The 26,472-nt window shown below is 34.0% G+C and overlaps 1 protein-coding gene across 3 annotated transcripts in view; it reads right to left on the bottom strand.

Moving 5' to 3' along the window:
* The window catches only part of LOC128995068 (lysine-specific demethylase 4A-like), a 55,011-nt gene that overhangs the window by 16,062 nt on the left and 12,477 nt on the right, over positions 1-26,472 (bottom strand). For 2 of the 3 annotated variants that reach the window (XM_054419946.1, XM_054419948.1), the window contains exons 2-11: positions 24,481-24,620; positions 23,084-23,170; positions 20,029-20,247; positions 18,543-18,727; positions 18,163-18,316; positions 17,678-17,826; positions 17,072-17,236; positions 16,007-16,215; positions 6,139-6,180; positions 1,907-4,168 (exon numbers count right to left, since the gene is read on the bottom strand). In XM_054419946.1, the coding sequence (XP_054275921.1) occupies positions 1,907-4,168; positions 6,139-6,180; positions 16,007-16,215; positions 17,072-17,236; positions 17,678-17,826; positions 18,163-18,316; positions 18,543-18,727; positions 20,029-20,247; positions 23,084-23,170; positions 24,481-24,615 (3,607 nt within the window). In that variant the 5' untranslated portion in view covers positions 24,616-24,620. The remainder of the gene's footprint in view (positions 1-1,906; positions 4,169-6,138; positions 6,181-16,006; positions 16,216-17,071; positions 17,237-17,677; positions 17,827-18,162; positions 18,317-18,542; positions 18,728-20,028; positions 20,248-23,083; positions 23,171-24,480; positions 24,621-26,472) is intronic. The other variant, XM_054419947.1, reaches the window with a different exon arrangement.

Here is a 26,472-nt window from a genome sequence, read left to right as displayed (position 1 = left end):
GTTTTTTTTTTATGTTAATAGTTAGTAAGAAATAAAAAAATTTTCCAAATTTGATCAAAATATGTTCATAAACAAGCAAACTACAACAGTTTACTCATTCTCCATAAGAATAACATGGGAATTTTAAATTGACAATTTTTTGGAATTTTCTCCGTAACCATTAGGCGCATAATAACGCTTCAATATACTAAATTATTTGTTTTTTGAAGCTCTACAAAATGGTTTGGAAATAAATTGCTAAGTTTTATGGTTTTTGGGTCAAAAATGGGAAAAACCTATTTTTACCCCATAAAACCCCCCGTAAACACCCGTTCCCATGGTCCGATCATGCTGGATCGCGAACTCGTTCGAATAAACGTAGGTTTACACGTTTGTACCAAATTTCATCAAAATCAGATCATTTTTGCTCGAGTTATCGTGCTGACGGATACATAAATATATATATACTAGTGGCTTGTAGGGGCAATAGCCCCTATATGTATATTTTAGTAACTATTTTGTACAAATTACATGTGGGTTACCTTGAATTATCGTTTAACATTTGTGTATGTTAACACTGGTTTTTTTCAAATAAATGCCAACTTTTGTGAAGGTTTGGCCTTGCACTTTATTTATAATAATAGTGAAAGCTATTTCCAATGGGCATTGAATCCTTGTAAACTTAAACGGCATAATGAAGATCTGTAGATATTAGTTTAATTTTTGGCATGAAAAATATGTCCCCTTTGCCTACTCCAGTAATTACTTCTATCTTTACACTTATTTCAGACATACCTACACAACCAATCGTACTTCATTAACTCCAGACCCTTAAATTTGGGAAAAAGTTTATATCAGCTTTATAAATAGTATCCTACACATATTAAAGTAATGACATTACATACCATATGCTTTAAATAAAGTTAAACCACATGTTTAAAAGTAAACAAAGCAGACATGACCTAGATTCCCATGCTATTTCAATGTGAATTATTTTATTCCGTAGCAACTTTTTGGTGCAAGATTATGAAAAATGAATCATTTTCCCCAAAATTTCATGCCCAGACCTTTAAAATGAGACCTCTCCCAGCTTTCTACGGCCTCCCGTTAGCTCACAATTTCATTGTAAAATTTTGGGCTTACAGAATTAGATATATAGATATGAATTTGAACGGATGGTGTTTTTGGCCTATAGGGACCTCAAAAAAAAAAAAAAAAATCGGTCCCGCGTCCAGGTCTTACCATGAGTACTACGGTAATAGCTTATTCCCTATATGGGAAATTCGCTAAAACTGTTTTAAATAAAGAATGAAAATATAATTGATTAATAGTTGTTAAACTTTATTATTAACTGTATGATTTATTATAAAACAATCATTCACATGATTTAATTAATTATAAACCATGTGATTGGAAATAGACATTGAGCAAGTTAGTTTCTTTCAATAAACTGTCGCCATTTTGTATTGGGTTGAGATAGGGACCTCTGGTTTTCACCCTAGTTTTAAGTCTAGCTTAGTTTAGTTTAGTCACTCTAGGGACCTCTAGTTTTAACTACGCATGTACCTTGGTTAGTTGGAAGCTATATGCTGTTTTTTAGTGTGCCCTGTATTGATAATTCACTTTAAAAAAACTGCATGTAAAAGTTAAAGTATTCAATTTATTTATAAAATAACTTGAAGAAAATTCACAGTGCAATAAACAAATAGTACTAAATAAAATAAAATCAACTTGATATTTAAATAAAGTTCACAATCTGCACAGTCAATTACAAATAAATCTGACATACTACACACTAAGAATAAAGCAAAGTTAAATAAATTGTAAGTTTATTTACATGCTGAGCAAAGTTGAATGAGTACAAGTTAATTTACATGTGAAGCAAAGTTGGATAAGTTTTAAGTGTATTTACATGCTCTGTACTCACAGGTGGGTGAGCTCTGGACACTGTGCCAAGAGTTGTGCAAGCTGTCAAAGCTGGTGTCACTCCTGACTGAGTGAGGTTGGTGGTTCTCCAGTTTCGGCAGTCGCTGACACTGGTACGGCACATCGTACTGCTCCACTGTCTCCACGCGACAGGCACTCGTCTCCGATATCACCGTAGCGTGGTCCATATTGTACGTCAACCTATCCGTCTCCCCAGCTTGATGTTGATTCCCGTAATATCCGTCTGTAAACGTCCTGTTAGGCGACGCCACTTCACCCTCGTCACTGTCTTTACCGTTGGATTTGTTCGACATCTTGACGCGGATCACTCGCTGTTGATTCGAGTTCTGAATGCGCATCTGAACGGGTTTCCCTCCGATGCTGATGCTACTCATGTTGATAGTTTTAATCACCGGCGTTGTAAGCAGCTTGCCTCGGAAGTGCTGAGGAGAACTGCCCTCTGACTGAGGGGAACTGTTGGGTGTATTCAGAGCTCGGATCACAACCGGAGAGTGTAGAGGGGAGTTTCCTTTTCCTGGTGTAACTCTACCTGACACGGTCACTAATAACGGCTTCTTGTACGTAATGTGGTTCTGGTTGACACTGACCAAGCTGTTTGCTGAAGGACTTTGTACTTGAACTTCGGGTGATGTCTGGTACTGATTGGGTTGTTGACACTGAGTTGTTTGAGGCATCTGGTTGTGATTTGAGTTTGTCGGAATCAAAGATCGGTTCATTACCGGATCTCCCTGCACCGGATGTTGGTTTTGAATTGGTGAACGATTCATCAGGTGATTTTGCATTTGACACGACTGATTTTCCTGCGGTGACCTATTCATTTGACTCATATGACTAGGCGAAAGCATATTAGTTGGGGAAGGGCTTTGCATCTGATTTTGAACCGGTGACGGTGTAATGGAATTAGACATTTGCACCATGCTTTGAATTGGAGATCGACTCATCATCGATTGGTTGATTGGGGAAGGAGCCTGCAATTGATTTTGACTGGGTGATCTCATTGGATCGTACTGGTTGTGACTTTGGCCCGCATTGGACACCGGTGATCTCATTGGATCGTACTGGTTGTGACTTTGACCCGCATTGGACACCGGTGATCTCATTGGATCGTAATGGTTGTGACTTTGACCCGCATTGGACACCGGTGATCTCATTGGATCGTACTGGTTGTGACTTTGACTCGCATTAGACACCGGTGATCTCATCGGATCATACTGATTGTGACTATGACCCGCATTAGACACCGGCGATCTCATGGATTGGTTGTACATCTGGTTTTGCATCGAGTATTGGTTCATATTCTGATTCTGCATGTAAGGTGGGTTCTGTTGCATCTGCATGTGCATGGTCTGCTGCTGATACATCTGATGAGGGTATGGCTGGCTCTGGTATTGCTGGTTACTGTACTGCTGAGGCGGTTGCATGTACTGCTGCTGCCCAGGAGAAAGAAACGACGATGAATAAGAATGTTCTGGAGGGGGAGGGAAGTACTTTTTCTCAGTCTCCATTTCTGGACTTGTTAATCTCAGTGGATCGTTGTGGTGTTGGTAATGATCGACATTGGGCATCATCGCAGGATTGTTGTTGACCCTTTGATCATTTGGAACCATTAAAATTCCTGTTGTTCCACCGTTACCGTCAGAACCTTTAACCTCTTTGGGTTTCCTCTTTCGCCTTACTTTTACTTTGTTTTCTTCTTTTGGTTCTTTAACTTTTTTAACTTTGTTTTTAGACCCAGGCGGTCTTCCCCTCCTTTTATGAACAAAGTTCACAAACTGTTGCATAAACTGTTCTTGTTTCTTAATATCAGGTACAGGAAGAGACCCTGGTTTTTGGGGAGTCTGTGAAAAACTGTTCAACATATCTTCAACATCAGTTTTAGCCTCACTTTCACTTCCATTGTATTTGCTCTCGTTTTCACTTCCACTATTATTTTTCACTTCAGTTTCGCTTTTATCCAAGAACTTGCTTTCGTTTTCACTGGCATTGGGATTGTTATCACTGTCTGAAATTTCTTTTTTCACCTCTTCCACTTTGACGTCTTCTAATTTAATTTTTCTAGGCCTTCCTCCTTTCTTCTTAGGAGTCAGATTTTCAAGCCCTTTAAGTAATTTCTTCTTTCTTCTAGTATGCTTTTTTTCCTCGTCGTCATCGTCATCATCAGAATCTCTTTTCTTTTTCTTTTTTCCTTTTCTCTTTACAGAGTTTTTAGAACCTTCGTCTGGTATCATGGCGTCTTCCATTTCTAAAAAGAAAAACAATCATGATTAAATTAACTTTGTAATGTTTCCATACAATTTTTGTAGCAACTCTAAGAATCTAACATTATGAGTTTTGATGATGGAAACCTAACAGTTAACCTCAACTAAACATATTGACTACAGTTGAGCCCCGATAATCCGAACTACGGTAGGTAATCCGAAAGTCCGTATAATCCAAACCCAATTTTTTTTTATCATTATTTAATTTTAATTTTCATAAAAATTTTTATAGATTTTTTTTAAGTTTTTAGATTTTTTAAAAGAAGTTTTGGATTTTTCTTAAAAGGTTTTTTGATTTTTGAAAACACTTTTTTTTAGAAAAAATTTTCATTTTTGCCCCGTGTTCCAATTCCTAGGTCTAGCATACAATAATGAGAAAAACAATCCAGGGCTCAGGCCTAGCATCCTTGGACAACAAAAAAATAAAAACATTAAAATAATTCTTTAAATAAAAAAAAAATTTAAAACTAAAAACCGTTTAATCCGAAATATTTGGTCATCCGAAATGGGTCCGGTCCCAACCATTTCGGACTATCGGGACTCTACTGTATTTGTCAAATTTATTTTACTTAGTTTTATAACTTAAGAACAAATTCTTGTCATGGAGAATTATAATTTACTGGCTGTTCACAAATACTGTATGAATTCATATAGATTTATTTTTGGTAAAAGCAGCTATGGTGGGCATCTAAATGTTGTTTCACAGCTATTTTTAAGTTTTATATAAACATATTAGTAAATTCACAATTCTTTTCACATGTACAAGACTGTTACTTTTTATTTTCCAAATGCACACTTTGTGATTTCAATGCATGGTGGTAATACTATTTAATCTTCATAAACTTTATTTTGGATTCAGCATGACAAAATCACAAGCTAAATGATAAAATATTACAAAATGAAATGATACCCAAAACCCAAAAGTTTGCACAAAACCGTTTTTTCAAGACATACTTACAAGCAAATTTTTTAATATGAAATGATTCATTGTCTTTAAGACCCATTACAAAATGCTCATATTTGATAAATCTACTAAATTGTAGGATTACACACCTACAAACCTGCAGTATTATTTCCATCGCTAAATAAGTAGGCCTATCTCTCATTACATTCAAGCCATTAAGGAGGAGCGAAGCAGTTACGTAACTTACATTTAGTAGTAATGGTATGTATTAAAAAATAAATTTTTGCTCCATTGCCATTTAAACCTGTGGTAAAAATGCTAAGTATAAGTATTTAATTTTTACTTTTTATTTCAACCTAAAATTGATCTCTCAACAATTCAGACTTAAGTTGTAAAGTATCGTTTTCTTTCAATTAAGCATGATCATTATTCAAAATATTGAGTTCCCTGAATACACCTTGTGTTAATTACTAATCATACTGTTGTTTATTTTATTTTTTTTATCCACTATATAACTGAATTTGTTGTTCACTCTCTATACCACACATTTTAATGCTTTAATTATCCAAAAAATGTAGTTAATGAGCAACCATCATACTTCAATAGTTACTGACTAGGAAGTCATAAGACTAAAGCATTACTGATTAAAAACTATAAGGCAAATGGTGTTAGTGGTGCAAAAAACGTTTAGTGAAGTCAGATAAGTTCACTCACTAATTTAAGATCATCATATAAAGAAAACAAAACTAGTTTGCAATAAATTTTAATAAACAAACAAGTAACAGATAAAGTGGCGACTTGAAAGCATTATGAAGCAAAAACCTCAACCAAGCAAAAGTAAACAAATTTTATATTAAAGTTATTCCTACTTGTACAGTTGATACTTGAACATTAACTCAAGAGGTTTTTCTACTTGTTATTGCTTGAAATGAAACAAATCATATACAACTTTTTACCTTCTAAGCCCCCATTTAAAGTTTGGTTTTGAGCCTATCAAACTCCACAAAACCTAGTTTTTAAATTATTAGTCGAAGATAGTTTTGAACATACCGATTTTCTTCCTGCACAATGCGGCCGCAATAGCTCTGCGATCTACAAAACAATATGTGACGACCGAAAATCAGAACAAAGTATAACAACAAAGAATAAGTAAATTAAAATTTAAGGTAACATAGTTTATACACCCAAAGCAACCATATTAAACAGGAAAAAATGAAGAGATAGAAGTTTTAATAAGCGTCTACAATTTTAGTTTGACTCAGAATTAATAGGTATGAGAAGAAAATAAAAAACTTGGGTTGTCTTCTCACTACGCCGAGCAGACATTACCGTAAGAACTCTCTTTTTCAATTGTCAATTCCAAAAGTATGGTCGTGAAGGCTTAAATTTAAATATGGATGATAGCAGGGGTGTTCAGTGTTCATAGGTAGACAAAACTCACAGATGGGATAATCATACACAATGTATAATACAACAAATGTTTTCGGGGTTAACTTATGTAATTTAAGACGTATATCACTATTTTGTAACCGGGACTCACTAAAATCAATATACCGGGTGTCCATAAAGTCCTGACAACATTTTGTTGTGTAATAAAATGAAAACCGTTAGACATACAAAAGTGAGATTTTATTTTTTAGAGAGAGCATGAAAAAAAGTTTTATATACAATTAATATAACATTAGTACACTTCCACATGTGACCCATTTGTGTCCCGTAGAATTTCCAGTGTAAATACAATCTCCTCCCAAGTACTTGCCAACATCTCTCCAGTGATTGTTGAATTTGCTTCCCTGATCCTGTTCTTCAACACTCCCATTTCTGAGACAGATGTAGCATAACCTTGTCTTTCACAAAGCCCCAAAAGAAGAAGTCTAAAGGTGTGATGTCTAAGATAGTTGTTATCTACATGAATGAGATGTAAAATTTCATTAGCAAAAGAAGCTCGGTAAGGGTTTCAAAAATTGCGCTAGTTGAATCTTGTATGCGCTTATTTTGAGTTTTATACGCAAAATCTTATGGTACGTGGTAAACCAAGTTCCCTGGAAGCTTTGCGAACTGATGTACGTGGACTGCGGTTGAAGCATTGTCTAACGACATCAACGGTTTCTTTTAAAATTGTAGGCCTACCTGAACGCGGCAGGTCCGCAACACTTCCATTGTTCTTGAAGTTATTTATCAACGAATAATTTATCTATAGCTTCTAGCTTGCCTCCCATAGTGCAATCTGATCTGTCTTTGAAGGTAAACAGGCGAATTAGACTCGTGAAGTTACAAAAGACATTGAGCTTATCCTTCCTTAGTAGCCATTTTTACGACAGACACAAGAATTGTAACTTTTGTTTGGTATGACACTCAACAATGAAATTATGGGTTACCAACATATACAAACAAAACTTGATACAATCAGCTGTTAAACAACATATATAAAACATGTATAATCCCATCAATTCTACAAACAAAAACTATTTCAAATGTTGTTAATACTTTATGGACACCCGGTATTTTGTGCAATAACATAATCATTTGCCCTACGGTCTGGCAATGCAAAGAGAAACATCCAAACAAAATTTTGAACAAATATAATTTAGATAGTTCTTAAACTGCGAAAAAAGGCCCTGAGAAAAATACTAAATTTAGACAATAAATAACCGTGAAAGATTTCCGGTATAAATAACCGGAAGAAAGTATATCCGTTTTAAATTAGATATACTGACTGTTTGCGCTAAATATATGTGTGGTGGAAAAAACTTGTCCTTCGACATATAATCAAAGAAAAGAAAAAGAATAAGTTATTTTTAAGTAATGACGTGTCAATGCCAAAATTTATGGATTCTTAATACCAATATCAATACCTGAAAAATCTATTCTCGATACCGATACCATTTTTGTATAGTTTAACCAAATTACTGAATGGATCGGTTATCCTACAACCACCCCTGTATTTATGTCCTTCCATGAAGTATTTTTGATAAAATAGGATATTTTTCAAGTAAAGAAAAAAATAATGCAGCAATGAAAATATTCTAAACAGTCAATTTAAGTTAAATCTCTTCTAAAAACATTAAATAGCTACCATATTAAAAGCAAATGAAGATCCAACAACAAAAAGAAAATTTTACTTTAGCTTTTACCTAAGTGGTTGTAATTTAAATATCTAGGGCACTGTGAGTCAGAATTTGTCTTTGTGTTTTTGTAAATGTTTTCCAAGACAGTCCTTGGAGGCCAACCTTGTTTTGTTAAATTGTTTTACAAGAAAGAATGTCTAGGCTCCAAGGACAGAAAAATTTAACGCTACAAAACATATGTTTCTCTTGAAATCATTCTAAAATATTTCTGAAAACTTAGTAGTTCTAACGAGCTGAAACGTATTCAATAGATCAAGACATGTTTAATACCAAAGTGATTGTAATTTAAATATCCAGGGCACTATGAGATAATAAGTTCTCTTCATAGTTTTGCAATTGTTTTATGATTTAGAAAGGCTGAGCTCCAAGGACTCAAAGGCAGAAGCCATGATTGTGACAAAATCCTGAATGTCTCCTGCGTTCGTGTAGACATCATCTTTATCTGCAGCCACGGAAACTTACAATCGTCCTCCACACTAACATAAGAAGCATGAATTTTTCCATTGTGAAATCTTCGCAGATGCGTTTTGCAATCACGATAGTAACAGCTTGGCATGATCATCTCATTTCGATATAAATCCAACTATCCCAAGTTTTGGTTAAACGAATGTGGTTTGGTACCAATTTATTCAGATAGTTGGGAGTTCTGTAGAATTTTACCCAAGAATGAAATGTTGATGGGTAAAAACATCAGCTGTGTTTTGATAGTCACAATCAAGAACAATTAAACTGTTTACACTGAAACCATATCATAGAAAGACAATAAACAATCAAAACAAGCTCAATAATCAATAATAAACTACCTTTAGTACCAATAGAGGCATGGAAGAAATATTAAGTTAAATTGCTGTTAGTGTAAGGATGGTGTAAAATTCATTGTTAGTTATTTATTCCCCCTCCCCCCTCTTTTTCTGATGTATCAAAACCCCTTCCCAATGATGTACTGGTTCCCCCTCTACTCATTTGTTTGTAATCAAAGACATAAACTGTTTTTTTTTTTTTCAAAAGAAGATTTTGGTCAATTAGACAGTGTTTATCGGAAACAATTCCTCACTTGATAGAAGAAAACTGGTTGACTGTTTAATTTTTGTGTGGCATAGTTAAGTCACACCTGGCTATGGTTTGAAATGGGGATTTTCTAAATTTTTAGGTAACTGACTTAATTTTTTTTTAATACTACACACACAGTACACACAGTAGTGAAAGGCAAAGAAGAGAGTAAATCATGAACACCAAGCGTATGCAGAAGCAGAGTAAGTGAAAGGAAGAGGAGTATTATTATGATAACAACTACTTTCATTTTTAGTTTGCAAACATAAGAAATATTTGTATATTGCATAAGAAAAGTTGGGTTGTAGCATAATTATTTAGCAACCAAAAACAATTAACAACTTTAATGAAAACTTAAGTAAAATTACTTATTTTGAAATTGTTTTTTACTAAATGGGTCGGTTTCACAAAATGGGATAATATCCACCATGACAAAAAATTAAAATTAACTTTAAGAAAAAATTTTCTTTTTTAGCCTAAACAATGAATAATGATCCTATGATCACTATGCAAAAGCAGCAGAACTGAATATTTTTTTGTTTTTAGGAAATAAGAACTTTTGTTCCTCCATGTCACTCAAAAGTACAAGTCGCTCACGCTATTTCGGAGTGCCATAAAATACAATAATTTTAAACATAACCTCAAAATATAATTTTAATATAACTACAAACACCTAATCCACTGATATATTGAACATAATTTGAATTATTTCTTAAAATAGCGAATATTGTGCAATTTATCATGACAACTTCAAAGTAATATTATGAAACACTTTCTAAAAGTCCCATTAATTACCATAAACTTCAAAGTTATTACTTGCAACTACCATAATAGGTTACGGTGCAAGGTTTTACTATCACAGACATCCAAAATAACCATTAGAGTTATTTCAAAAATGAAATATGGCTATATATGTAAGCGTGAACGACCTTGTTCTTGGTGTGAACGACTTGTCATTGGCGTGAACGACTTGTGACCTCTGCCAGATTAACATTCAGCAAGACTATAAACAGAAGAGAACTGCCGTTTTAACTGATTATTTGTGTTTTATTTTTCCTTTTCCCGTCCTTAAGTGTGCATAACCAATAAATTGTGTTTATAGTAATAAGTAAACAAAATAAGAAATCGTTGCTGCATGTTTTAACTTTCAGACCTACAGACATTTTGTGTGGAGAGTGGAGAATAGAATGAACACTCAACAATCAGTCAAAGAACATCGTTTATTACGCAAACGAAAATAACCAAAGACAACGAAATAAAAGAAGACATTATTACAAATATAAAACTAACATATATAAAAATGAAGTACCAACAATGATCAAATTCAGCTTCAAGTTTCGAAACCATCTTCATTATTTTAACTTTCTACCTTTTTAATTAATTATAAAAATGTTATGGGGGGCTAATTAATAAAATAATCACTCATACATCAGAGATTGTCGCCAAAAAACTGAAAAAAAACACATAATAAGCAAACTAACTTGTAAAACAAGGTATGGCATAATACAAATGCAAATTGACACAACAACAACAACATAACAATAACAATAGCAACATGATAAGGGTAATATAGAACAACAATAATAAATGGGCATCAAAAGAGATAATACCGAAACTGTAGTCTTGTTCAGGAAAACCTTTAGTTTAGCTTGTTACATTTAAATTCATTAACTTATAAAAAACCCTGGTGCCCTTAGAAATAATTTTCGGATTCAACTTTTGAAATATTTCCGATTTGTGGACAGAAGCTTTGTCGTTTTCATTCACAAAGTAGAGGTTGTTGTCTTTAGCACATTTTCTTAAGAACATCACCTCTATTAGATCGTCCGACATGTTGCCTTGACAAATTCCAACGTACTGCTTTACATTGGATTTCTTTTTTTGATCTTGGCCGACGTTATATTTGACCAACACACAATCACCAGACTGCAAGTTATCAGAAGAAATGTTACAATCTGCTTTCTGAAGAACACACAAAGAAGAATCTTCATCACTCCAATTTTCGTCTTCATTTTCTGAGGAAGTGTAGATTGCATCCACGGACAGTTTGACTTTTTTTTGATATGATTTAGATGAAGGACCAGATTTTGCACGTCGAACCTTTTCTTTACTATTAAGTTTTACGCTATAATGGCGACAGATCTGGGGAGGAAGGCATTGAAAACATGATAACTCACGAGCATCGTAAATTTGTCCTTCAAAATACACAAACTGGTGAACTTTCATTATTCCTTTAATCGGATCAATTTTCAAGCGCACAAGTTTGTCTTTATATATCTGAACGTCTTCGGGTGGCACTTCAATAATGAAGATCTGACAATCTCCTACAGCTTCAATAAAGTCATGGGCGCACGTTATGTCAGCCCCATATGATACCTTGTGGTCCGCAAGCCTCTTTAAAGTCCCCCCTACACCATCCATAGGGCCTTTTCCGTGCCCGGCCTCTGTGAAATTCCATGTCATATATTTTACCTTCAGGAAAAAGTGGGGCAACATCTCTTTGAACAAATGTATGTTGTATCTGTTCCTATATTGGTTCGACGGGCTATCAGAAACTATATGGATTTCAGTGGTGTTGGGAAATTCTTGGGCCGATTTTTCTAAGATGGGTTGCATGTGTGCCCAGACTGCATGGGCTTGGTGGTCGGCATTATCCGATACACTGGCAAAGCAGAAAGCATCGGTGACACCTTCATCTGTTTTGGAGTAACGAACACCCGTGTTAAGGCATAACTGGCGCTTTGAGCCAGCTTAGCTACATAATTTTCCGAAAAATCGATTCGAAATATCAACTCATTTGACTTCATTGTTTCAACTTTCGATTTCACGGTACTAATCTGGTGTCTAGAATAATGAACATGCTTTTTAAATGTAGCTAATTCATGAACAAATTCAGCTTCAAGTTTCGAAACCATCTTCATTATTTTAACTTTCTTTGTTCTCTTGACTACCTTTTTGTTCCCCTTAATGACCTTTTCTTCACTGATTATTTTCCATTTATAATATTTTAACTTGAAATCTTGTTCATATGAAAAGAAGACTTTTTTCTTATTGCAATGAGCACATTTACCTATCATACAACTTTCTTCAGCTTCAGCACAGACGACAGACCTCAAAACTTCTTTTGGGGACTTTTCTTTAATGAGTTTATGCTGCTTTAGAGCAGAAACCAGCAGCTCCATGTTTGCATGTTTCATGCAAAGGCATGTCTCCCTGTCACACTTTTTAGGCAGAGACACCCAAAAAGGTCTGGCTCTAACAAAGGTTGTGAACGAAATGTTGCAGTTAATTTCGTTTTTGAACATTTTATGAAGTTCTCTAAGTGGGTGTAACAGTACACGGCGTTGCTTCTTTATTGATCCTTTGCGTACAAAATCTTTTTTTCCGGGACACATGCGGCTGACTCTATCATCTTCATAAAATAGTTCTAGTTCAGTACTGAGTTTTTTTCTTATACTGTCCTTCTTCTTCCTGGAATATTCTTCCAATGAGCCAGAATCATTCAATACTTTATTGCTTTTGTAAGGTAGTATGTCACGGAAATGTCGTTGTATCCTGTATTTCTTCAACACTTTGTTGCCCAGATACTTCCGTAAAAACTGCAATTTTTTCTTGGATCCAGCTACCTCTTTTTGTTGGCTTTTGACTTGTTTTCTCAAAGCGAATCCAAACAATAAATTTCTCTTGACTGCAGGTGAGACCCTCTGGGTTCCGAGAAGTTCCTTCACCTGTTTCCTAGGCGAAGGTGAACTTGGATTAACATTTCGTTCCTGTTCCCTTCTAAGTCTTTTCTTATATCTTTCTAATCTCTTCTTTAGACTTTCAATTTCTTTTTTTTGCTTTTTTACAGTTCTATAAACTTTTGCTCTTTCTCTTCGGACTTTCCTTCTTCCCCTCAGCCTCTGAGGGGAAGGTTCAGCCGGTGATGGGGGTGGCGTATTTTCCAATGCTTCTTTAAGCGCGTTTTTTTTTAAAGCTCGTACTTTATTCCTTTCCCGCCAATACTTTTTCATTTGTCTGTGTTCTCTAGAGGTCATGTCTTTTACTGATTTGATTTTTTTTTCGGCTCTTAGTCGAGCTCTTCTTTCTCGATCATACTTCCTCTTTGCTTCTAATTCTTCATCTGTCATTTTTGCTTTCCTTCTTCGTTGCCGCTCACGGGCTAGTTTTTTTTGGTGTTCATATTTTTCTTTATCTGAAAGCTTTTTTGAGCGGGCCATTTCACTCCGAATAAGTTAAAGCGTCTGTAAAAAAAAAAAAAAAAAACTATCACTCTGATTTCTCAATTATGGTTTTTATTTTCTAAACTTATTTCGTCCTTAATAATTTTGTCACATTAATTATTATTTTTGGATATAACATAGTAAAATAAAATAATAATTTAAATAAGATAATATGTATTATACTATAATACATATTACCGCACATAGTACTACCATTGACTATACACTACGGTCGTGTATAGTCAATGGTACTACTTTTTAGTATTCATAGATAAACATATATATATAAAAAAACCCAAATGAAATGGGTTTTAAAAGCAATGGATGACGAAATAAATTTATAAAGTACCAATACTACCACAATAAAATATTCTTTTGAACGTTTTAGTTTATGAATTTAGTAGCCTAGGCTATTTGAAAAAATAAATAGACTGCCTTAGAATGAAATACAATTTAATGTTTATTTTAGCTCAAACAGTAAAGTAATTCAAAATAGACATTATGCTCAAAGGACGTAATTAATTTTTTTGAATAAGCAAAATAAAGCTAAAGAATCATTTAGCTGTTAAAATGGACTTATTATGTATATATTATGCATATTATTATGTTATTATTATATTATTGTCTTTACAAGTGCTGAATTGTACAAGTCGCTCACGTTTTACCTGGTCGTTCACGTGAGCGAATTGTCCGTGAGCGACTTGTAGATTTCCCATATAGCCTAGGATAGCTACTCTGTCTGAGCCTCGCGGCAAACCTACTTTTGAGGTTAGGAAAAGAGCATCTTTGTTAATCGTTAATTGTATAACTTGTTGGATTTGCAAACATATTTTAATTAATGTTAGCGTGAACGACTTGTCACCTAATTAAGGTACGCATAGTGACTTACCTCTTTATTTGTTATTATTTGGTGAAATTGACGAAACTTTACACATAATTAATCAACCACAACTTGTAACACTCATTTAGTAACATAGAAGACCGATTCCCGCCGAAACCACCTAGCGGATTTTTTTTTGGTGACGTTCAACTTTAGTAGTCTTTGGTGAAACGATTCTGGGGGACAGGGATCAAAGACGGCAAAAGTACAATTCTTTATAAGTTTTCGTTGTAATGTCTTTGGAGTTTCTTTAAAACTGTCTTGTTGTAATCGTCTAGCTATCAAACAGCTGACATTTCCAAAGTTATTTATGTTTTGTTGATGTTCGTCTGCTCAGCACAGCGGTTGGGGACAGTGAGCGACCTTGTATTTTGAAGGTTATGTGCCATTAGAACGATGTCTTAAATTAAAAAAGGTACCTTAAATTATTTGGATGTTATAATAAAGGTAGGTATAGAAATAAAAACATACATTTTAGTTGAATATTATTATTTTATTGTTGATATAACTTACAGGGAATGAAATTGTCCCATTTTGTGAAACCGACCCAAATATTTACAGGATACTGCATGCTTCGCCTTCATCATAACTATTTATACATAAGTATTGTTAGCCAAAAAGCTATAGTTTTTGAAAACCGAGAAAATTATGTTTGCTATAACTAGACATCAACTTGTACATCCACGCAAAAGTTTACAAGCAAAGATTGGAAAATTAAAGATTATGATTGAGCAAAAATCTAGTTTTAGTAGATTCAAGTCCTACCAAGCCACCACTGTTTCTCAAACAAAAAAGCAAAATAAAATCAAACTTTGGTAAAATAATGTTTCCGTGTTATTTCTACACTCTCACTTTGTACACAGATTCTGTTTCCCCAAGTTGTTTACTCAAAAGGTGATGAAGGTGACAAAATACTCCAACATTTATATGTCACAATCTAATTAAACAAATAAAAATGTATTATTGCCCAAGCGCAAGCGTTTATCAGTAGTAGGCCTACATAGTGCTTTTCAGACCAACAAACAATCAAATTAAATAACCAATAAAATGGACAAACCAAAATGTAAGACAATAATTAAGAAAAAAGTCAAACATCAAAAGTGTTTTCAAGTCAAAAGTAACAACCACAGCATATTCTATTCCACTCTACATTCTCTGTTAAATCCACTCACAACTGTTTCTAACCCAATGAAATGAATGATTAAAACACATAAAGTACCAACTAAAAAAAAAAAAAGTCAGGTGGCTATTTTTCCTCTAATAAACCTTAATGGACTTTTCATACCGTACTCAGGAATTAATTAGTAAACACAAAATTAGAATTTAATTTCTTTTATTGTAATAGGCTATATGGTACGTTATGCTTGAGAAATGTTCATAATTTTTGTCTTGAGTTAGTGGTTTAATGTATTCCATTAAGGTAAAATTAAACTTAGTTACACTACACTTTTAACTAATTCTAAAAAAGTGCCAGATAATGAACTAAGTAAAATTGTGATAGATGGTCTATAGATGGTTTTAAAGAAGCAGGATGTTGTTTGGGTAAAGCTGCCCAAAGAGCAACATGTACACAGCTCATGAAAGGGAATACTAAAGCACTACAAATAAAAAACGACAGAGTAAGTCACCCAACTTACCCATTTCCCCAGCTTTCAGCCAAATGTCTTCGAGCACTTCTAGCTGTTGCTCATCTGGAAATTCCTCTTCAAACTCTAATTCATCCATAACTTTTTTCACATCAGGAGGTATCTCGACTTTAGGTGGGATTTCTAGTTTCGGCTTACGAACTGAGGGCTGTCTCTTTTTCCCGCCTCCTTCCAAGAAAGCTGCTGGAATCTCTGGATTACTGCACAAGACACAAGAGTCTGGTAATAATGTTAAAAAGATTTACTAATAATGTAATAAAAAAAATTAAAATACTGGCTATGAGAGAGCACAAAATATAAAAATGAAATAGAAGAAAGAAAATAGAAAAAGTAAATCCAGTGAATTTAGATAGTTAACGTTTCAAGCATCATTTTACAAAAGTGTGGATACCAAGTTAAGACACAATCAATTTTCAAAGTCAAATAAGGATGGTAAGAAAGATGATTTTTAAATCCTAACCTTGTTGATCTTTTAGGCAATTAGTCTTAGAGAATTTAGAAAATACGAAACACGGTTTTGAGAAAAAAGCTCCTACTAAAAATTTAAAAAAATATAATTCATGAGTTTGTCACTGATAAATTTTCAACAAAATGGTATTGCCGATTTCTCCTGACAATTTCTCTAAGATAGATAGTGTTTTAACACCATATGCTACAACTAAGGTGTGTTTTGATAGGGGGCTGTAAGCAAATTTGTTGTTAGGGATCCAGGAATACTTCAACAACCAAATCCCTCAACGAATCAATATTTTTAATTTACAAAACATTGTCTGCAACAATTTTCCCACGAGACAAGAATAAACTTGACAAACAAACTCAACCACACTCACGAGTATTATACTTAAATATAGCGGAATTTGAGCCAAACATTACTACAGAACAGAATAGAATACATGATTGTGCACAAAAATAAGTCTCTTTCTAATAATAAAAAATTACACCTCATACTATGAAACCAATTTTGATTTCAAAACAATGCAACATACTATGTGAACTATTTAACGTTGTGTATTAAACGTTAATAATCATGTACTGGTCAAGGCAATAATTACTTACTTTTTGTTACATAGGATGTCAAGTTCGCTGGGTGCCGGAGCTGCAGACATCTTGTTAGGATCCTCGGGATGAGGGCCGACATCTTTACCTTTAAGCCACAACTCATATTTCTCTGGCTGAAACCTCTTTACAAACGTATCCATGCTGATTTTCACGTTGTCTGGCCTAAACATTGACACACCGAGTAAAATAATCTAGCCTTAACAAAATGCTGGGTTAAAATGTCAAGAGAACTGGCTCAAAATATTTAAAACATTGGGATTTTAAACATGACTTCATATTTGTAGTAACTAATGTATTTCCTTCTATGTTACAGATGTTTGATACTTTACAGTTTTCAGATATCAACAGTAAAAGGTCTAGACGATTAGAAAATGAGTTGAAGAGTTACAAGGGTAAAAAGAGGACCATGTTTTCATAAAACATTTATATTACCAAAAGGAACGTTACTTTCTAAACGTTAAAGCTAATTTCAATTTGTATACAGATTTTATGTGTTTTCTAGTGGCTTCAAAGGGATATTATTTTTGTGTAAAATCCATCAACTTGAGGGTTTGCAATGTTGCTTCAAATAGAGTAGGTTACATCAGAATATCATTCACTCACCGACACATGCACTGCGTTGCTCGTTTTCCATACTCGACCCAGCGCGGGGAGGCAAAGTTCGTGGACTCAGCACAGTTAAAGCCGTGGTTGAATCCTGCATGATAGCCGTATGGGAACGTGATCATGATTTCTCCTGCCTCTTGGGTGATCTGGCAACATTTACATTGATAATCATAAGTCACCAAGCTTTTTTGGTAATACATCAAATGAGGCGTTTGCAACAAATAGTAGGGGGGTATTTGAAACTCGACTGTAAGTAAAAAACTAGTGGAGAATTATCAGTTAAAAATTATCATCTTGGTTTAGAACAATGTTACATACGTCAAAATAATGTGACAAAATTCAGCAAAAAGAAGCAAAAAGAAAGGTCCACTACCAATTAGAGCAAAATTTGATGATGGCAAAAGTGTTTATTGTTGTAATATTTAGAGATTGTTTTTATCAACAGAACACATGTATGTGTTAAAACTATTGATCAAACTCACCTTATTGAAAGGAATGGAGTATTTCTTGAGAACATGAGGAGAGATAATTGTCATTTTATGCCTGAGGAATGCAGGGCAGGATTTGCAATTACTTGGAAAGAAACCGTTGGCTAACCTTTCCAGCCGACGACCATGCTCAGGTGGGATGCCATACCTGTGAATACCAAACAAATATGAGATTAGGTTATAGATTCCAGCTGATGTTATCCCTGAATTGAATTTATCTTGAGATGTGGTTGATTCGGGATTCAGATTTGACAAATCACAGTTATAAATACAGTTATAACGGGTCTAAGGTAAGGATTTGCTCAAAGTTCTTTCTACTATAATTTGTTATTTACATTTCAATATGGAACAAAACAAGATATTCATGTACATACCAGGTTTTGGGAGCACCGAAGTGTAAGTAATTGATACTGTATAGATCCATATCCTCCGTATGCCAAGCGAACGTCGTCTTCCACATGCCGAAGTACAAATACGCGGTGTTCACTCCGTCAATGCTGATGCCGTAGTCTTCGTTCACATAGTCCAGTATAGTGCCGAGTCTGTTGATGTTCCACACCTACCAGTGTCAACGTGATGTTAAGCAATTGTTCGAAAATTTCAAAAGTAATTTTTACCAGTTAAAAACAACATGTTAAAGGTTTTGAGGCACTCATGGAGGAATTGGGATTTGGGATAGTAGCAATGGTAGTCAATAATCCCCAAATTTATCTCCCCAAGTAACAACTCAGTACGGTAAGAGACTGGTTAAAATAGATACCGTTGCTATTGTGACATCTTTATAAATACTTACTGTCTGGTAAAATGTCTTTTATATCAGAATCAATGTCCAACAACTACAATGCTAAACAAGTTATTGAGAAGTAGGCACACACAATTGCCACCGTACAGGTGTATTGCTAGCCTAGTAGTATCTCGGACTTTGGTGCGGGAAAGGACTCGATTACCAGCACATCTACATGTGGGTTTGGACCGCTCTTCCTAAAAGCGTTATTTGGGTACACAAACCATTACCTCTCCTGAAAAAATGCCAGTGTTGTCAACACCAAAGGAAAGAAAACATCCCATGTTTTGCATATAACAAAAATTGAATATACTTTTCAGTACCAATACCAACTTATCCGAGTGATTGCAACTTGGAAACTCTTGGGATAATCTATTATTCTTTAATTCATTCCCACATATCCTATGGGATGGCCATTTATGGAGCAACAACTAAGGCAAATTTGGATAGAATACTTATAAAACAAGAAAAAGCTATTAGAGTGATCATGAAATTAAAAATATCTTTCCTGAATTGGGTATGTTAACAGTTTACAGTTTGTATTTTTATGAGACAATTATTTTTGCAAAACAATTTCATTTATTATCCACTGCAAGTAAATATAACACACGCTTTCAAATTAACCTTCCTAGAATTAATTTACGATTCTACACCAAAAAACCTTCATATGCAAGATTAAAATTTCTTCAAAAATTTCCGATTTCACTGAAAAAGAAAATAATACAAACAGATTCAAAAGCCTCCAAAAGACTTATTGATAAGAAACCCATTTTATTCTATCAAATAATTCTTAATTGTAATCTCAAAACATTCATCTGAATTCCAGATACTACCTACGGTAGTTTTACTCTGACCTAACCTTTTAAGATTTTCTGATTTTTTAAAGTTAAAGCACTCATTTTTAGTTTTACTATAGGCTCAAGCTGAAGAATTTGATCCTTTGTAATGAATGATTTTAATTATTTAGTTTATAATTTTTTGTTTATGCTAGTTTATTGACGCTATTCAAGACATATTGTCTAAACTTGAATAAAGAATATTTGATTGATTGATACAACATGTCAGTGATAACTCACGTGTTCATCAGGGTCAGTGAGAGATCCAGAAACATCGGCACCATATATCGGAGCAATGTACGTAATGTTCTTCCAATACTTCCTCTCGAGATCTTCATAGTCAAAACTCGGAGGCGTGTTGTATCTAGGATTATCAGCCATCTTCTTATATTCCTGCACTGACATTGACTTCTTTGTGATGTTGATCTGCTGGTAAAGGCCTTGTTTACCAGTTACCACCTATAACGGAAATAAGATAAGTATTGTAGGCTACACAAACTGAATGCAAAACAAAAGCTGAAGATTTGTAAAGAATAGCTAAATTCTAAATAAGCTAAAATTCAAAATCCTGGCCTAGAGCCTTTTCTTGAACAAAACTAAGCTAAATTCTAGATTTAATTATATTTTATTCAGACACATTCAAAAGAGGAGGGAATTTATTTCAGATTCAAGCCTTGTGTGACTTGGTCCAATGAGTCTTATACTACAATAAACAGAGACTAAATCGGTTAAAGTTTTAGAAGCTTCCCTGTGGGTACGATGAAGTACCAGTAAAAGTGGTCAAGTTTATTGGCCCAGCAATATGCAAGGTGATGGTACATCTGATCAATTCATCCTTTGTCTCTGGAATTTTTCCACACAAACTAAAAATAGCCAAAGTAATACCAGCTCTAAAAAAAGGTGATCCTAAACAAATTTCAAATTATAGGCCCTTATCGTTGCTCCCAACTTTCTCAAAAATCTATGAAAGAGCCATGCACAAAAGGATATTGGAATATTTAGAGACGGAGGGTTTGTTAGATGAATCTCAGCATGGTTTCCGCAAAGGGAGATCAACTGGGACTGCAACAGCAGAATTTGTGGAAACCATTCTAAATTCAATAGATAAAGGTGAAACATGTATTGGCATCTTTATGGACCTTAAAAAAGCATTCGACAGTGTTTGCCACAGTAAGTTATTGGAAATTCTAAAGAATGTGGGAATTACCAACATTTCTTATAATTGGTTTCAGTCATATATAGAAAACAGAGCTCAATATGTAGAAGTAACACACTCTCACAAAAACAGTACAACAAAAATAACATCAAAACTTGAAAAAATAAAAACAGGTGTACCTCAAGGGTCAATTTTGGGCCCCTTATTGTTCATAATCTACATCAACGGTTTGAACCAAACACTAGTAAATCAAAGGGAAAGCAAAATAATTCTTTATGCAGATGATTCAAACTTAAAGATATCAGGAAAAAGATTGGAGGATATAGAATCTGTGGCAAACTCAGAACTCATTAATATCCAAAGGTTTTTAATTGAGCATAATTTATTTTTTAATATTTCTAAAACTAATTATTTCAACTTTTCCACCAAAAACAAAACAATTGCTTTCCCCAACATAAAAATTGATAATACATCTTTAGAACCTGTTCGACAAACAACCTTTTTAGGCCTAAATATAGACAGCAGTCTCAGTTGGAACTCCCACGTTGAAAAAGTACTGGCAAAAATGAATTCGGGTGTGTCTGCTCTCAGGACATTAACAAATATTTGTGATCTGACAACTCTCAAATTGGCCTATTACGGTATGATTCATTCTCATTTAGCCTACAATATACATGTTTATGGAGCAACCAATATTAATAATCTGAATGAGATATTAAAACTACAAAAGAAATAAATCAGAATAATGCTAAATATGGAACAAACTGACCATGTTAAAGAAAATTTTAAAGAATTAAGAATTATGACGGTATTTAGTATCTATGTATATGAAACTATTGTTTACTCAAAACAAAATCAAGAGCAATTTGAGACTGGTCAGTTGATCCACCATTATAATACAAGAAACAATAAAAAAATAAGGTTGCAAAGTCACCGATTAAAAATGTTTGAGAAAAAGCCAAATGATATAGGATATAAATTTTTATACAAAATTTCTACCATAGCCTAATAGACACAAATCAAGAGTTTTCAAAATTTAAGAGAAAATTAATAGAACACCTAGTTGAGAGAGCATTATACTCACTAGATGAGTTTTTAAATAACTAACGGCCTTAAATTTAATATTTGCCAACAGAAATGATGGTGTTTTTAACATCATTGTATGTATTGCCAGAAATTGTAATATAAGGATTAGTTTTAAGAAGTGACGCATGTTCAATGTACTTACGCTACAAAACATTGAATAAAGAATGTTTTGACTTTGACTTTGACTTTAAGCAACAAAAAAGCATTTTAGTCATATGTCTGAAAAAACAAGCATTGGGCAGCAACAAATTTTTCCTTCATGAAAGAACATAAGAGCAACAAACTTAATTCTTTACACTTTTAATATTTCCCTAACTGGTGGGTGTCGAATATGTAGCTTTTAGATTCAAAATGTTTGGTTTTATATATTTAACTAAAAATGGGAAAAAATTGGTCAAAAAGCTAAATCCTAATTTTGAGATTGGGCCTATTTAAAACTCTCCCCACGAAACCTTCCTTCAGATGTAGATTCAATACTCAGACCCAAATTTAAGAAAAAAATCAGAGAAATTGTCTGGCATTATAAATCCTATGGGCGTTTATCAATATGTATAAGAATTTAAAGAAACAAACATCTAAGCATCTTTAAGTTTAATGGGAAGGTTGTATGCCTAGGTCTTTCTTTGAATACCATTGTAAAAGTTACGTTTAATCATTGATAAAACATACTACCTACCTTAATAGATTTCTCATCCTTATGGAACAGCTGAAGACGATTTTATTGTTAGTTATGTACGGTGTACTGCCGAGGTTTTGTTTACAATTTTGTTGTTGTTATTTCAGTCATTTAAGATCTCGTTTAGCCAAAAAATACAATCCAATCAAAAACAATAACTCGTTCCAAGTTATATAACAAAACAGTAAAGCACAAATCAAGAAATTAACCGTAAAATAATAGGAACAAAATTTCGTCTACACTAGTACCCAGTGTTACAGTACATGAACTGGAAACAAAAAACGAGCTTCAAAATGTACAATGGGATGAGAAGTATACTTGTGCTGGTTAGTCTATGGTATTCACTACAGCAAAATTAGTTACTATATTAAAAATACCTGACAAATAGGAGCGGGGATTGTGACATTCAAGGTGTCCAAATCATAGCCGTTCTTTCTAGGCTTCCATTCTGGTGGTGGTATAACCTGCGGACAAACATGGTAATACTGTTAGATGGCGGTAATAACATTAATATAAATTAAATAAGAGCAGAATGCTTAACAAATGAATGACAAGGTACAAGTTCTGCCCAATAACCAATCCAATTCTTAAAATGGGTCAACGAACAGTTGATTCAAAGCGTCATAAGGTTAGGGAGGATGACACTCTAAATAATGTCATTCTGAACTTAAACCTTTGACCTTTTTGGATGAAAACAAGCAAATGATAGGTCGTTACATTGTGAAGTGTATTACTAATCAACTCTAGCAGCAGCATTTTAAAAAAATCTGCCATATCATAGGTCTGTTTTCCATACAAAGGTTTCCCTCCCAAAAACAAGATATTTAGACCATGCACGGGATTAAGACGGGATGGTGAATAAAATGTAATTTCAGCTCTGACGCCTTTTTGTGTAAGTTTATATTGTTTTTCTTATGAAAACTAACCCCAATTGATTCAATTGTTCTAGCACAGTATTTTAGCAAGGTTTAAAGAAGTAGGCTACATGATAAAATCATAAAAGTTCACTCCGATTATAACGGGGAATTGCATGTTGGGTAATACAGAATTTTTGTTGTATTTAAGCGGCACAAAACAGGATTTTCTTGACCTAGTAAGCAGGCTTTTTGGTTTGTTTGTTTGGAAACACTACAGCGATATTTTCTGTCCCTTATTAAGCATTCTTCTCCCATCTTTAGCTCATACTACGGACAGAGCCATCTACCAACTAAGTCCCTAGATTGGTCTTATCCACGTCAAAGGTCAAAACTAATGGAGAACCAAAGACATTAATATGTGAAATTAACGGTCCAGCAATTAATATACCAATTTCACTTTGGATGAATAATCAGGGAAGAGAGTAGGCCTATCCATGTTTACAATTTAGGTTAATTAAAAGTCTAAACTGTAATTGACTATTGGTAGGCCTACTTAATTAATTTAGGTAACATCAAATTGTCATACCTCATAAAGAGAAACGGGTAGTGCCTGGATAGTGCACGAGATTCCTTTCCTACAAAATTAGCTTGGAGAAAATAACGCGACTCAGTGGTTCAGCTACCGTAGCTTGTTAAGAAAAAACCAAGCAAATAGTACCGGTAGGTCTCTCTAGCAAAAATTTTCTTGAGTTTTGAAAAATTCCTTCCTCTAAAATCCATTTGAAATTTAATTTAAGTAAGGATTGACATATTAAACTTAAATGCAAAGCCGTATTTATTGTACAAAATATAATAATTTTTCCGAAGTAATTTGTAGGCTACTGACATATTTTTTTTAGGTTTGTCTACAATAATACCTTAGCAAGACCAGCTTTGTGTGCTCCCTTCTCTTCCATGTACAAAATGTACTTGGAGAAATCCTTGAACTCTTCATAGGTCGGCCGGAAGACTTGTATCCGAGGAGCACAGTGGGTGTTCTTTGGCGTATCCATCTTGCCTGTAACAAAACATCAATGGTTAATAAAACTTTAGTTACAATATTATAGGCCTATATTTACATATGTTTTATTACATTTTCTTAAAAAATTAAAACAATAAATAGTGCACTTTATTTGTAGACTAAGCGCTACAAAGGCATATGTATGCTGAAAAAATTTGGTAGGTAAATTTGATTAAATTTGATACCTACTAAGCTATTAATATCCTAAATATTAACGTTTTTTTAAGACCTTATTTCTCAGCTTGTGTGAATCGCAAAAATAAAAACCGTGGAAAAAATCTCTGCATACCGGTATTGTTAGAAAGATATTTTCCTGTAGATGTACAGAATCTCTTTACAGTATAAGGTTAAAAAACAAGCACAAAAAATGAAAAATTTATATTTTTTTTTAAATTAACAATGGTCTTACGGGTTGCTATGCCAGTGACAAAATAACAACGAAAAGACAAACCTCTTTGTTTTTGGTTTTTACCATGCCAACAGTGTGTGCATGAGGGTTGGTTCCGGAATCTTTCTGCTAAAACAAATATCCAATTTTTCTGATCAGAATGTCCTTATGACAGCAGCCTATTATGGGGCCATCCTTATAATATTTTACGTGCAGGTGATTTCTACGAAACACTACTCCTCCGTTAATAATGGACGGATTTTTACAAACGATGTGTCAAAATGAAGTATTGTTTGTGTAGATGCCTCCTTTCACCAATTCCTGTAATAAAAGTCCTCGGGTGTTGCCCCACAGGCCATCAAAATCCCAATGTATTTCTTATGAAGAAAAGATTTTGTTTACCTTTCAGACGAATAATTTGTATTAATTGCATATTAAAACAGCTGTTCATAGTACACATGATACACAAAAAAGCATTAGTTTTCAGAGTGAGTTCGTTTTCAGTTTCAATAACTGGAGTGGAGTGATTGATTACATTATCTTTGAGTTTACTTGTTTAAGTCATCGTAATTTATGACTGTTATTCGTTTTGAAATAAAGCCTGTAATACTTTGCAATTGCTCGAATTCGAGCAACAGGTGCACTAGTCTTTCCTAATATGGTGTACACATTGCTGGTATGGGAAATGAAAATAAAAGAACCCGATTTCTATTTTAACTTCAAAACAGGGCAATTCTAACTAGCGTTCAAAATCAGCTCACGAACTTCCTGCAAAGAATTTGTTCAGTCTTCAAATATTTTAACTTGTCCATGCATATACATTCTTAAAACACTCTCTTTTCTGAAATAGTTATTTGTGTAACTAGTGGGTAAAGTGGCACTTTGCTGCACACGAGAGCAATGTTTACGCACGAGCCGCAGGCGAGTGTGGAATGATCTCGAGTGCAGCAAAGGCCTTTAACACTCGTGTTACACATTACAGTAGACCCTCTCTTAACCGACCCTAATGGGACCGGACCTAGGTCGGATAACTCAAAAGGTCGGTTAAAACGGCAATCCCTAAAATCATAACATAATTAAGTGTTATTCATTTGGAATTATAAATTCATTATTTTGAAGTCATACCTTATCTCATTTTTTCCTATTGATAGAAAAGTCATAAATAAACACAAAACACTGTTATGTTAAATAGGCCTACTTTCAGTGGAATCCTACACTCATCTCCATTCATACTTGGCTTAAAATACCTACTTTGTATGGTCGCCATTTAATAAGAAACGTAAACGTAATAGATTATAGTACTAGGCAAGAGTCAATAAAAACTCCTATTTTAATAACTTTAGTACTGTAATGTATTAATTGATGCTTTCCAAATCCACCGTAATACAGTACAGAACCTTTTGTCGAAATTAAAGATACAAGCAACCATTTTGTTACAAGACAGGATAGGATGTTTATTTA

This window comes from Macrosteles quadrilineatus, unplaced genomic scaffold (assembly GCF_028750875.1).
Source record: "Macrosteles quadrilineatus isolate MER2022 unplaced genomic scaffold, UCM_ALF_1.0 Scaffold_5__1_contigs__length_97177068, whole genome shotgun sequence".
Taxonomy (NCBI): domain Eukaryota; kingdom Metazoa; phylum Arthropoda; class Insecta; order Hemiptera; family Cicadellidae; genus Macrosteles; species Macrosteles quadrilineatus.
Note: the sequence above shows the minus strand (reverse complement) of the source record. Positions and strands in the feature narration are given on the sequence as shown.